General features: G+C 41.5%; 1 protein-coding gene across 2 annotated transcripts in view; it reads right to left on the reverse strand.

The window, feature by feature from the left end:
• The window catches only part of shtn1 (shootin 1), a 46,379-nt gene that overhangs the window by 27,784 nt on the left and 4,308 nt on the right, over positions 1–14,287 (reverse strand). For both annotated transcript variants that reach the window (XM_007903597.2, XM_007903596.2), the window contains exons 3-7: positions 11,988–12,048; positions 8,115–8,209; positions 3,314–3,482; positions 2,468–2,565; positions 1,437–1,518 (exon numbers count right to left, since the gene is read on the reverse strand). In XM_007903597.2, coding sequence (XP_007901788.1) covers positions 1,437–1,518; positions 2,468–2,565; positions 3,314–3,482; positions 8,115–8,209; positions 11,988–12,048 — 505 coding nt within the window. The remainder of the gene's footprint in view (positions 1–1,436; positions 1,519–2,467; positions 2,566–3,313; positions 3,483–8,114; positions 8,210–11,987; positions 12,049–14,287) is intronic.

Below are 14,287 nucleotides of genomic sequence, written 5' to 3' on the forward strand. Positions count from 1 at the left end.
TATGTCAAATGCAAGTATTATTGTCAATATTATTTCAGATCGGCTACTGGCTATTTTACATTTATGCCCACTTCTTTTAACTCACCAACAAGTGGAAACAGCTTATTAACATCCGTAATTAATTCCTATATAGTTACCACCTGCAGTCTCTTTACTGAGGCTCACGTATTTAAACATATTTCTATTGATAATTCCCACTCAAGTTATAACTACGTTTCGCCCACAAAATACACAATCACTACACTTTACCGTATATTCTGTGAAGCACTTTGCATCGTCTCGAAGACGTGATAAAATGCTATATCAAATACAAAGATTATTATTATTATTATTATTGCAGAGTCCTGACATAGCTAATTTGATTGCAGTTGGGCTCTGTTAAAAAATGCCACTTCTCTTTGATATTAGAGCAGTTCTGCACTTTCTATCTGTTTTCAAATGTTCCAATTTCACTGGCTTTGGGCACAATCGGCTACTTCTCCTACAGTGTTCGAAGAATTTTATGCTAAAAAGAAATGTTTTCACTTCCACTTTCCAATGCAGATCGCTCTGATATCATACAGAGGTACGATGAACTGACATACACTTCCATAATGATCTCAGCCCTGGTCTTTCGTTTCTTTTCTCTTTTAAAGGAACATTTTAAAAAAAAAACACTACAGGTAAAACGTGTTTACAAGCAACAACAAATTCACGTTGGGCGAATAGCTCAAGTGCTGTAACTTTAGTTAAAAGGTTTATTCGGATATTTCACTGATGGTCTTAATATAATAATAATAATAATCCTTGCATTTGATATAGTGCTTTTCACGTCAGGAGAACATTTCAAAGCAATTCACAGGTTTAACTATAAAGTGTAGTGACTGTGTATTTTGCACACAGCAATGTTCCCACAAACAGCCATGAAGTGAATGGCCAATTTATATCTGAAGGATTGTTGGCCATGACATCGGGAGAAACTCCTTTCTCTTTTTTAATAGGATCAAGGGATCTTTAACGTCCATCTGAACTAGCAAAGGGGGTCTTAGCTTAATATCCCATCCAAAGCACGGAACCTCTAACAGTACCCCCCCGCTCCCCCAGCTCTGTATTAGTGTGTCAGCCTAGACTGTGTGAGTTCAAGGTGCTGGGGCCTTGAGCCTCAAACCTTCTGACAACAACAACAATAACATTTTACAGCGCCTTTCACATCAAGAGGACGTCCTAAGGCACTGGACAGTCAGGGATGCGCGCCCGAGCTGGTTGGGATCAGGAGGAGTGGAGGTGCGTGGAGGTTAGAGGTAAGGAGGGTGACCAAAGGCACGGTCGCAGAGGAGGTTCTTGAGACAGGGGTCTTGAAGGAGGCAAGGGAGGGGGCGAAGCAGAGGGACTATTACAGTGACGCCACTGTTCTTTTGAGCAGGGTAGGTTTGTGAAAGGTAGATGGAAAGTAAAACCTTTATTGTATTTGGACAGAACTTCATTTTGTTCCACAGCTTTAGTAGTCAAAGCAGTATTTCTCTCTTTTTCCTCTTGTAGCTAGAGAACAACAAGAAAGAGATCAAATTTGCATTACACAAAATATCACATCGATACGACCTTCCTTGGCTTTACTCCACCAGACCTGACTAATCTCCTGCAGCCTTGCACTCTCCCACCTTCTTGGTCTGGTTTGTCGTTCATCTCTCACTCTACACTCTCGTCTGAAACATTTGTTTCTCTCACAAACAAAATAATCACACGACTTCACTATTCCTCTCCGCTTCCAAAAAATCCCGTCCCCACCTGTTCCACTGTGCTTTCAATCGTTAGCTAAATCTCTCACACTTCTTGCTCAGTGTCCCCCTCTTTCTATTGTTAAGCTGTTTCTTTCACACCAACAACAACAAGATTATATGTGTATAGCGCCTTTCACGTCGGGAGGACTTCCCAAGGCGCTGGACAGAGTACAGCATTTCAGACCCGAGCTGGGGTTGGTGGGGCGGTGGGAAGGGAGGGGAGGGGAAGGGAGGTGGCCGATGGCATGGTCGAAGAGGAGAGTCTTGAGGCGGGACTTGAAGGAGGCTAAGGAGGGGGCGAGGCGGAGTGACTGGGGGATGGAATTCCAGAGGTTGGGGGCAGAGTGGCTGAAGGCTCTCCTGTCAATGGTGGGGCGGGTGGGTCGGGGGACGTGGAGCAGGCCAGAGCTGGCTGAGCGGGGGGAACGGGCGGGCTGGTAGGGGGTTAGGAAATCACAGAGGTAGGGTTAAAGCAAGAGGACACGCGTTTATAGTTGCAATGAGCAATTTCAGGACAAACAACAGGAAGCTTTTTTTTTATCCGGAGAGTAATTAACAACTACCAGGAGCGGAGGCTGAGGGCAGGACACTGGAACTCGTTTAAAAAGCAGCTGTGATGGGATGATGGCATGTTGATTATTCTGGAAGAAAGAGACCAGATAGACCGAAAGGCCGTTTGATGGGATACTTTTTTGACCTCAGTTACTTACTTTTTCGTTCATGTCTTCCCAATGGCTTTTCAAATTTTCTAGTTGAAAAGAAAGTTCCTTCTTTTCCTCCAGGATGGACACCAGCTTGTCCCGAAGTTCTGTGTTTCAGAAATATACAAAGTTGTACCAAGTCTGTGGGTAAAAACTAGGCTTTTCATCTGCAAGGAAGTATACGGGGAAACCTCAGCTGTGTCTTGGGTCCATAAAGTTGGACCCAGCATCAACAAGAACATCCACAACTTGCACTCATTTAGCGCCTTCCACGCAGGGTAGCGTCTCAGAGTGCTTTACAGTGGCGGAGTATCATAATGGGACTATGAGAACAACAACAGCAGCAAATTACACATTATATAGCGCCCTTCACAACGGAAAGAGGTCCCAGTGCGTTGGACAAACAGGGGTTTTGGACCCAAGCTGGGAGTTGGGGTCAGGATGGGTGGAGGGCAGTGTGGGGTGGGGTAGGAGGGCGGCCAAAGGCACGGTCGAAGAAGAAGGTATTTTGACGGGACTTGAAGGAGGCAAGAGAGGGTGTGACTAACAGGTTTATTGGTCAACATTGATGTCACTTCTAGCTTCCCGTGTGCTCTAGCCAGCTTCCCACATGTGTCTACACGCAGGAAACTCAGTCCAACTCATTGGTCGGAGTGCACCACACTCCGGTAACCGCGAGTCCACAGGACTTATATTAGGAGCATTACAATAACGCCAAATTACATTTGTATAATTTGTATAAACTCCTTTCACGTCAGGCGAATGTCCCAAAGCGCATTGCAAAGCACATCGTCTTGTGTTCCTTGATTCAGGTTTATAATTGTATTAAACTCTATTGACTTCTCAAAGCCTCACCGCTGATCTGCTTTTGGCATTCCTCAGATACACATCTTGACTCCTTGTCCGATGACGTGTTCACATCAGAGTCCTCATCCGAAGTCAGGTCCAAAGGCACAACCTCTTTTCCCAGCTGCGCCATGTACATCGCGCTGATCCTTTTCAGATTCTTGTTGTCTTTGTTCAACTGAATATATATATATATAGAGAGAGAGAGAGAATTCCAACAGAGTGAGCACATTTTCACTAGACACACTGACAATCAGAACAGTCACCTAAAAAATACACAGTTGCTACACTCACAGAATGTCAGTTCAAAAATGCTTACTTTTTTTTAAAACAGTCCACGGTCAATCAATCCACGGCTGTTTGTGGGGACGCTGCTGTGCGCAATTGGCTACTGTGAGAAGTACACAGTTAATCTACTTTGCAATGTATTCTGTGAAAAGTTTTGAGATGCTTTCAACGACGTGATAAGGTGCTATATCAAATGCAAGGATTATTATTATCGTTATCACACTTCACAGCATAATCTATAGGCTTTGAGATGTCCTCCTGATGCTACATCAAATGTAAGGATTTTTATTATTAGATTCAGGGTTTTTCACTTCGGGGGGATGTCAGAGTGCTTTCCACCATAAAGTGTAGTGACTGTGTATTTTTTGGAGGTGATCTGTAAATGCTTTTGGTTTTCCTTTGCAAGAAACGATTCCTTGTTGTATGGCTACATTAAGACTCAATAATAATAACACTATAATAATAATAATCCTTGCATTTGATATAGCGCCTTAACACTTCTTCGAGATGGCTTAAAGCGGTTCACAGAATATGCTGTAAAGTGAATTGACTGTATATTTTATAGGCGAAATGCGGCAGCCAATTGCTCAGGGCAGTGTCTCACAAACAATTGTGGGTAATAATCCCATTTTTTAAGGGATTATTAACCACAGAAAACCGATCCGCAAATCGACTAACAGCCAGGTTCCTACCTACTGCCAACTGAACAGAGGTGTGTGGAGTAAGGAAACTTGCCCAACATTTCGCCCTGCCGGGAATCGAACCCAGGTCCTCTCGCTTGCGAGGCGAACTCTCTAACAACTGAGCTACAGGACTCCATGACTCAATGCAATTGGTGCTGAACTTCAAGCTTCAGCGCACTTGGGAAAATCTGAGCAATGAACTAATGCACTTATTAAAGTGCTCGGCACAATAACATTCCCATCAGAGCTCGCCACATATCATCCACTGTCGGATGTGGGAATCAGTTGATTTCTGGGTAGAAAATGATAGAAAAGCGCTCAAAACTAGGTTCGCGATCTACCGTGCAAACTCGCAGCAATGTTTGGTAATAATAATAATTCTTGCATTTGATATAGCGCCTTATCACATCTTCGAGACGTCTCAAAGCCCTTTACAGAATACACTGTAAAGTGAATTGGCTGTATATTCGTGGGCGAATTGCGCACAGCAGTGTCCCACAACAGTCGTGGATTGAGTGACCAAATTATTATTTGTTTATTTCATTTATTATTGTTGATTGATGAACGAGCCAAAACATCATCACAATGAAAGTAGAGTAGGAAATCTCACACTTTGTTTAAAGCTACAATTTGAAATTTCCTCTTTAACACAGTATTTTTCAACTGAAAACAGAACAAAGCTTTCACTTAAAAAAAATCACACGCTTGCCGTTCATAAATGAGATAAATTGTGATACTGCAGGAAAGGGGGAAGGCTGCCTAAATATTTGAACACAAATGATAAAATCTGTACAATCTGAATCGCCAGGGGAAGGAGAGTAGGGAAAGTCACTTCTCTTATTAGCAAATTTATTCTGATTTACAGTGATTTTCTACATTGACATTTTAGTTTTTTATGCGATAAAATTCTAAAAAAATCTAATTAAGCGCAATTGTCTATCCTCTACCCTTGAATTTCCGTGATCACAGTTTGAATTAATTCAAAATAATTATATTGTGTAGACATGTTAATAGGCTTTAATATATTATTACTAATCAAAGACCTAAGTTAACTCCTTGGGAAAGGACACAGCTAACACCTCAAACCAGCGTCACCAATGGCCTGATTTCTGCAACAGCCGAAGAAATTGCTCAGAAATGGCATACATTAGTGATAAAATTCAGCTTTGCATTTGCTCTAATCCATTTACTGATGAAGAAGCCAGAGGGTATTCATATGCAATCAACTAAACATGCCAGAGAGAGAAAAAAACACTCTGAAAATAATGCACATCTGATGAAAAAGACTATGTAAAATTATATTCTTTTTCATTCATCAGTGACTGGGACCAGAGGTCAGTGTTAATAAGTCAGAGTTCCATATTTCTTGTTTCATGCCAGCACCAGGAAAATCAATGTTTTCAAGAGGCAATTTACTTTCAATTTTCAGTAAAAGTCAAGTCTGTTCATGTATATTATATTCATATAAATAAATTCATATATATATGATCAAAATTCTGAGCACTGCATTTATATTGTGAAATTCCTAAGTCTTAGGGAATTGTGCCAAAGTTATTTTTTATTGTCCAGCTTTAGAATCGCACAGCATTTGAGAACAAAATCTCTAATAAAGCAACCGTGTCTGTCTTGTTTTTTAGAAACTATGATTTTTGGGGACTTTTGTAGGTCAAGATCAAGGATGCCAGTGTGGGGAGAAATGAAATACAATATCTTACAATGCAAAATCAAGCATTAGAGGTGTACAGAGTATCATTGAATTCGATGCATGTACAGCAATACCCCTATTGTGCTTGGTAATTAGTGTTGCATTCAGTCTCATGGTGAAATCCAACACTAAAGATCAGACGATGGAAGGCTTTGTTTTTATGTACCTGTAGCAATATTGAGGCTGTGTTATTTAAAGGGGAGAAATGCTACTACATGTCAACACAGTCAATGTCACCAGAGTTCAAAGCAGACAGGAATTTGTGCCCTCAGGAATAGACTGGAAACCTCCACTAAATTATANTTTTTGCTGTAAATTCATGTGGTACAAGTATCAAGAGACATCGCAATATAGCACAGTCCACTCTTCATCATGACAATGTACAAGCAACTCAATGGGATTCGAATAAACATTGTTATACTGGAGATGGAAAAGCGTTTGCAGGGAATTGAACAAAAACATTTGGATTTCTTGCCAAAAGGAAGTTAAGACACTTCCTGGATTTGATATCTGACAGTCAGTCAAGCAGATTGGCAACAGTCCTGGAAATTGAGGAGGGAATCAGAGAGGCAGAGCTGGGAATCATTGACACACATGTGAAAACTGATCCCAATTCTTGCAGACGATGGCATCATGGCAAAGCACATAGATAAGGCATAGGATAGTCTTTCCAATGCTGTTAAAAAAAATCACATGATTGTTTGAGGAGGAAACCAGGCAAGGCTGAATAGTAGAGATGCAAGAATGGACTTTCGGATGGATTACATTGGTGGTGGCTCAAGGAATATCGTTTCAAAACCTTTTCAGAGACTGGGTGATGAGGGAGAGTGCATGATTATCATGGTCTGTGGAAGGAGCGGGCTTGGTGACAATGTGCTGCTCCACTCCCAGAGGCTGTGATTGAAGCAGAAAGCCTCAATGCATTTAAAAGGAAACTCGATTCATTCACAAGGGAGAAGGGAATCGAGTGGTGGGAGGAAACTCATGCAGAGTATAAACACCAGCAAGGTCTAGTTGGTCCAAATGCCTGTCATGGTGCTGTAGATTCTATGCAATAATTAAATGACCCTTCAGCTTGGGTCATTCGGTACCACTCTTGTTTCTGGGGCAGAAGGTTGTGGGTTCAAGCCCCACGTTGGGACTTTAAGAGTTCATAGCCTAGCGTACAGAGAAGCGAAGCATTTGTTGGAGGCGTTGAATTTCATATCTCATATGCACGTCCAGTTATTTGGTGGTAACTGGCTGGGGTGGTCAATGACAACAACAATAACTTGCCACTAACCAGCACCCTTCATGCAGGGTCGATTAGCAGACACTGGTTAACGACAATGATAACGGTGACAGCAACACCAGAGGGAGGGTCGTTGTGTTGGAGTCAATGCAAGACATGTGCAGGGACATCAGAAGCATAAAACTCCCTTTACTCCAGAAGCTCAACTGATGTAACCCTTTCCAATTCTCACAGCTAGGGGTGTCAACTGGCACGCAGGAACAATTGTAAATTGAAATTATTTGGGGGCAAGTGCAAAGTCAAGCATTTGGTTCTAGTTTTGAACTAGTTCAGGGTCAGATGTACAGATACAGTGGTCGTCCAGTCATGTACTCCCTGTATTAATGGCATTTCGAAGAGAATGTCTGGCTGGGAGTGGCTGTACAACTCCCTGTGCTGGCTCCAGTCCAGGATGACATATCACTGATTGTTCCTTTCAATACGATTTTGTAACAAAGGGCAAAAATTTGGCAGATGAAATAGTCTCGGCTTTGATTTGAATTATACAGTGAATACAATCCTTACTCTACAAAGGTCGCCTCTTGTTCAATTGCAACTGCATTATATGCTATTTAATTCAATCCAAATGCTGGAATAAAAAAAAACAGACTTGTGTGTGAAGAGAACATCAAATCAATATTACAAATCAATATTAGAAATGCATTTGAGCTCCTTGAAAGTAACGCAAAGTTTCTCCAAGCTGATTTAGGGCTTCAGGGAGTTGAGTGACAATTTTCAACATTTTATGGGCTTTAGGGGAGCGATAACTACATGCACACATATCAGTGCCCAGCGGTTGGAATACGTTCTCCTTCAAAGTGATTCTGTTTGATAGAGAGCATTAGACGACAGAAGGCACTGTACCTTTGTGGCCAACACCTCTGCATTTTCGCGGCAACTCTTCTCAATCTCCAGGTGATTTTGCATAGCGCTAACTTCCTCGACCACCAATTGTGAAACTGGAATAAAAAGAATCCGCAATCAATTCACTTCCAAACCACCCTCTCCACCACCGCCCCAAGTTTAACAATTGGCTCAGCGTATTTTGAAATCACCTCATTCCAAGTATATTTTTCCAACTTTGCCGCAAAGAGTGACCGGAAAACATCCATAACCTTGACATTTACAGAGGTAATCATAAACTGTAGCAAACACAGGCCAACTGAAACCACTTAACTAATTAGCAGATGCTGTCACAGAGAAAACATGAATCAACACTGTTATTACAAGTGGCACATTTGAGTGGCATCTAATGATGAGCTTGATACTTGCATTATAATCACAACCACAGCATCCCATCAGAGACTAAAAGCCTCTGATGATGCTGAGCGCCAGTAACTCCCCCCCTGAAACCTTCACAGCTCCTGGCAATCTCCTTGGCAGGGCCCCCTTCTCAGTTAATGACATGTTAAGTATAATTACTGGTAGGCATTGTAAATAAACAGGATTGGAACTGAAATTGTACAAGTGCATAAGACAATCTGACACATTGAAAGTGGCAGGCTTAATTGAGAGTTTCTCTGACTGCTGCAGATCATTTAACAGCATTTCTCTCAGGACAGTGATTATAACTGTGGAGACGGGCAGCATAATGGTATCAGACAAATGTGAGCATTGCTGACAGTGTAGTGAATTAAATTGTATCTACTCTGTGAAGCGCCTTGATGAAAAGTACAAATGCCTTGGTGGTCTTATCATTATAACACAATGCTCATGTTGTCATCAACCTTGCCACTGTCAATTGAAAAGAAATGATTGTGTTGAGGCTTTCTATTGCTGACAGTGAATAGAACCAATTTTCAGAGATCTATGAAATCATGTAATTGGGTATAGAATGCAGCTGCTTCGCATACAAACTGCCCTTGGTAAACAGAAATTTCACACAATATGTGTTCATGCCTAAATACAAATCAAAACGCAACAGAAGCCAAGACAATTTAGAACTAATAAAATAGCTGCAACTCAGGTATAAGAGTTGGAGTTTGACCAAATAGCAGTTCTTCATTTCAAGTTAATGACAGACCAAGGTCGCTTTTTAATACCGATTTCCACTCACATCAACTTTAACCCCGCATAACCCTCTGCAGAAGACTGAACAAAAACGCCCTTCAGCAAGCCACGTCGCCCCACTGAGGTTTGCACGGTTGTATTCTTCTGGCTTAATTGCACTGCTTCAATTTATAAAATATTGGAAAGACATGCGGCTCAGTAACATCCTCGCCAATGGCCAATTCAAGTTCCTGCAGGAGCATTGCATATGGCAAGTGCTTTGTGGGTTTGAATGCGACCATACAGGTCTATATGCAGCTCAAGCTTCCTTATGGGAACACCCCAGCAAGGAGCAGACTGCCTCCTCTTCCCAAACTCCCAAAGAACATTGGGACCAAGTGATTTTATTCCTTTCAAAGGCATCACCTTCAATAGCTCAAGAGCTTCTTCGAACAAGCACTTTGAGACGTCCTGCCAAAGTGAAAGGGATGACATGAATGTAAATTGTACGGCTTTGTTATATTCAAGTCTTAAGATGTTTTTGTGATGCGTGTTATTCACATTTCCAAATCAGTACAGTTCAAAAACTTACTTGTAACAGAGGCAATCAAAATCGAAACAGGAATAGAAATCATGATGGGAGATTTACCATCAAGTTATCAACTGAGATGGAACCTCGCTTTAAGGTCTTATTATCCAAGGGAGACAGTGATTGTCATCTGTGAGGGCACAAACCTAATATGGGGCTTGAATCCACAGCCTTGTGACTCAGAGGTGAGAGTGCTACAAGCTGAGCCAGGCTGACACCTCACAACATGATGCTTAAAGCATCATGTGGAGTCCTGTAGCTCAGTGGTTAGAGCACTCGCTTTGCAAGCGAGAGACCTGAGTTCAATTCCAGGCAGAGGGCGAAACCTTGGGCAAGTTTCCTTACTCCACACAGAGCCTAATAACAATCCCTCCAAAACCAAAACCAATAATAAATTGGTCATTTTCAATCTACGACTGTTTGTGGGACATTGCTGTGCGCAATTGGCTGCCGCGTTCGCCCACAAATATACAGTCAATTCACTTTACAGTGTGTTCTGTGAAGCGCTTTGGGACGTCCTCCCGACGTGAAAAGCGCTATATCAAAATGCAAGGATTAAAGTGTAATTTTGTTGTAGATTTCCAGATGCTTTGTGTTTTTTTCAACTAGGGAACAAGTTATCTTTAATGGATAGCCAAATTTGCAGGACTCTGTCCTCTCTCACTTTCTGGTGCGAAACCAGGAACAACAACGATTTTCATTTGTGTAGCGCCTAGCGTGTCGGAGTGCTGAACTATGGCATAGTTTGACGAAACTCTGGGAGAAAGGACAGATGGCTGTAGTAGGTGCAGTAGAAGAGGAAAGTCTCGAGGTGTGATCTGAAGTCAGAAAAAGTGGGGGCGAGGCAGAGGGAGGGGTTCAAGCAGGGAGTTCCAGAGCTAAAGAGAAGGTGACTCTGCCGATACCATTAAGCCATTAGTCAACGAGAGTCTTGTTAAACCAAGTCTGGTCATCACAAATAGGAGAGCAACTTCCACTTTACAGACCCCCCCCCCCCTCAATGGAAAAACATTTCTGGTGGTGGTTCAGCCAAAGTGAAGTTATTTTGCAGCTTCGATAAACTGGAAACAAAATAATTTGTCAGTTTGCAAGCAACAGCACAATGTTTCTCTTTCCTATCTCTAGTCATTTGCTATTTTCCACCAGCAGTGTACCATAGCAACGGGAAGGTAAATACAGTAATGACTTCGGAGTATATAGCGAGAGGAGTCATACAACAATAGTCCTGCTTGTTAGTGGTGACTGAATCTGCATCTTGCAAATAGAGGAATATGCAGCAAAATGAATCCCTCTACAGAATCCTAAAACGTGACAGTACAGAAACAGACCACTTGGCTCATTAGGTCTGTCTGCGCTAGCATTTCTCATCACACGAGCCTCCTAATGTAATCCCACTCTCATACTCACTCCTCAAACCCTTTCATACTATTATTATTCAGTAAACTAGTTTCTAAATTGAACTGGCTGACCTTGCCTCGACATCCATTTTTCTAACCTCCCCTTTTAATTCCGTTAAGTTATCTTATAGTAGTTGTCCCCTCTCGCCACTGACTCTGACCAATGGAAATAATCTTATTGTTGTTCACCCTGTTGCAACCCTTCATAATCTCGAAGACCTCGATCAGGTCAAAATGTAACTATCTTGGCTTTGGTGAAACAGCTCCATTTTCTCACGTCTTTCCAGGGTATTCTACACCACTGTTCTACACAAAACAAATCAGGGTTTTTTTTTTGTCAGCCGGGTGTCTGACTCATGCGGAAACCCATCACCATGCTTAAGAGTATCCAAACCAAACAGAGTTATATGCATCCCACCTACACGTGGAAATTCCAGAGATATTAATTGGAAAGCAATATGCACTCTCTTCCTGGAGATTAATTAATTAATTAATTAATAATTAGTGCTTAACTAATTCCCGAACGTATTAGGCGCAGGTAGGCAAGAGCCGAGGCTTGACAAAAAAAAGCTAAACAAAAAATCAGCACTCAAAGGGATGAGAATAAGTAACTTTTGCATGCAGAGCTCAAGCACTGGAGTCGTTTAAATAACAACCTCATGCTGACATGAGTTGAATGAGTATTCTAGAAGAATGAGGTCAAATGAGCCAAAGGACCTTCTTCATCTAAACCAACCTTGTGATCTTGTGATATCAACTGACCTCTGTGAAACTCTTTGACTTTCTGTAAAGCTTCATGTTTGTCTTGAAGCAATCTTGCGTTCTGTTCAAAAAAAGAAAAGACAACGCCCATCAGAATTACGAACATTAACAACAACAAGATTACATTTGTATAGCGCCTTTCACGTCGGGAGGACGTCCCAAGGCGCTGGACAGTGTACAACATTTCAGACCCGAGCTGGGGTCAGGGGGGGAGAAGGGAGGGGAGGGGAAGGGGGGTGGCCGATGGCATGGTCGAAGAAGAGGCTCTTGAGGCGGGACTTGAAGGAGGCTAAGGAGGGGACGAGGCGGAGTGGTTGGGAGATGGAATTCCAAAGGTTGGGGGCAGAGTGGCTGAAGGCTCTCCCACCAATACAAAAGTGAACAGTGTTACGTGAAGATAATATTGACTATAATAATATATAATAATCCTTGCATTTGACATCATCGAGACATCTCAAAACATCTCAAACATCTCAGGGTATACTGTAAAGTGGATTGACTGTGTATTTTGCGGGAGAATGGGGAAGCTAATTTGCATACAGCAGTGTCCCACAACTGCCCTGGAGTGAAAGACCAAATTTATTTGGGGGATTTCTTGGCCAGGACACTGGGAGAGAAAAACTCCCTTCCCTTTTCGAATAGTGCCACAGGATCTTTAACGTCCACTTGAACAAGCAGACCGAGCCTCGGTTTAACATCTCATCCAAAGGATGGACACGGACTGTCTCCTTCACTAGACTGGGAGAAGGTCATCAGTTGACCGTGGTATGAAATTGTTAAAATTTCCCCAATGAAGATACTAGATCAACGAAAAAATTAATTTTCAAACCACAGTAAATTTCACTTATGTTGAAAATTCACTTCAGCAGTATTTTTGACCAGATTTATGATTTAATATTACGATGATTGATGACGGTGTAAATCATAGAATCACAGAATACTAGAATTATACTGCCCAAAAGGAGGCCTTTTGGCCCATCATATCTGTGCTGACTCTTTTAAACAAGCTATTCAAATCAATCCCACTCCATCACTCTCTCCCCAAAGTCCTGCAAACTTTTCCTCCACAAATAATTATCTAAAGAATGGAGTCCTCTGGAGTTTCTAAAAGTATCAGTGAAAAGCTAAATTGTATGTTCAAGTAAGATCCCATCTGTCTGTTCTTCAGGTGAATGTTTAAGATCCCATGAAACCGTTTGCAAAGAGAATTATGAAGAATCCTCCGGAAAATAAGCCTCATGACGTCTGCAAGATGGTGTTGAGCAAAGAAATAGCTGCCGCATTTACCTACAAAGAATCACGAACTACAGTTGAGATATCACAATGTAAGGCACTGCATAAATTCAAGTTATTCATTTCTTATTTCATTTTGTGGAGTCCTGTAGCTCAGTGGTTAGAGCACTCGCTTTGCAAGCGAGAGACCTGAGTTCAATTCCAGGCAGAGGGCGAAACCTTGGGCAAGTTTCCTTACTCCACACAGAGCCTAATAATAATCCCTCCAAAACCGAAAACAATAATAAATTGGTCATTTTCAATCCACGACTGTTTGTGGGACATTGCTGTGCGCGTTCGCCCACAAATATACAGTCAATTCACTTTACAGTGTGTTCTGTGAAGCACTTTCGGACGTCTTCCTGACGTGAAAAGCGCTATATCAAATGCAAGGATTATTATTATTATTATTCTTTTACATGTTAAATACACCTTTAATGAGGCAGAAGAGCATTAATGGGAATCGTTTGTATTGCAAACTGTAAATCAACTAGATCAAATAAAATAATCCAACAGTGTGCAAACTAAATGAATGTTTCCTTCTTTAATGATTATGTGTAGGGCAGAGAACAAATCGCGTATATCAAAACCGAATTGTTTTATATAGAACAATCTAAAGGAGAAGCTTTGCGGTCCACAACGGTACTGAAAGAGAAATTGAACAAGCCTCTGAGATCTCCAACAAAAAGAAATTTAGCAAAGCGTATTCTTACAAAACCTTGATCTCTTCATATGAACTATTCAGAACAAAGTGATTTATTTTAACAATCTCAGTGTTTAGCGATGCTAAGACAATCCTCACGGCTGCCTTCTGTTTGAAAGCTTGCAGCCAAATTACCATCCCTTCATTTAAAATTATTTAAAAAGATGGAAAGAAAAGTGCAATATTAAGATTTCACTTCGGGATCAGAGAAAGCAAATTCAAAAGGGCGAAGCATTTCAGTGTGAGCGTAATTTTCACAAAGGTTGTCCCTCAAATTCAAAGTATTTGGGTAAGAACTCCAGAAGATAACAAAAAATGGTAACAG

Source organism: Callorhinchus milii, unplaced genomic scaffold, assembly GCF_018977255.1.
Source record: "Callorhinchus milii isolate IMCB2004 unplaced genomic scaffold, IMCB_Cmil_1.0 Scaffold7, whole genome shotgun sequence".
Lineage (NCBI taxonomy): Eukaryota > Metazoa > Chordata > Chondrichthyes > Chimaeriformes > Callorhinchidae > Callorhinchus > Callorhinchus milii.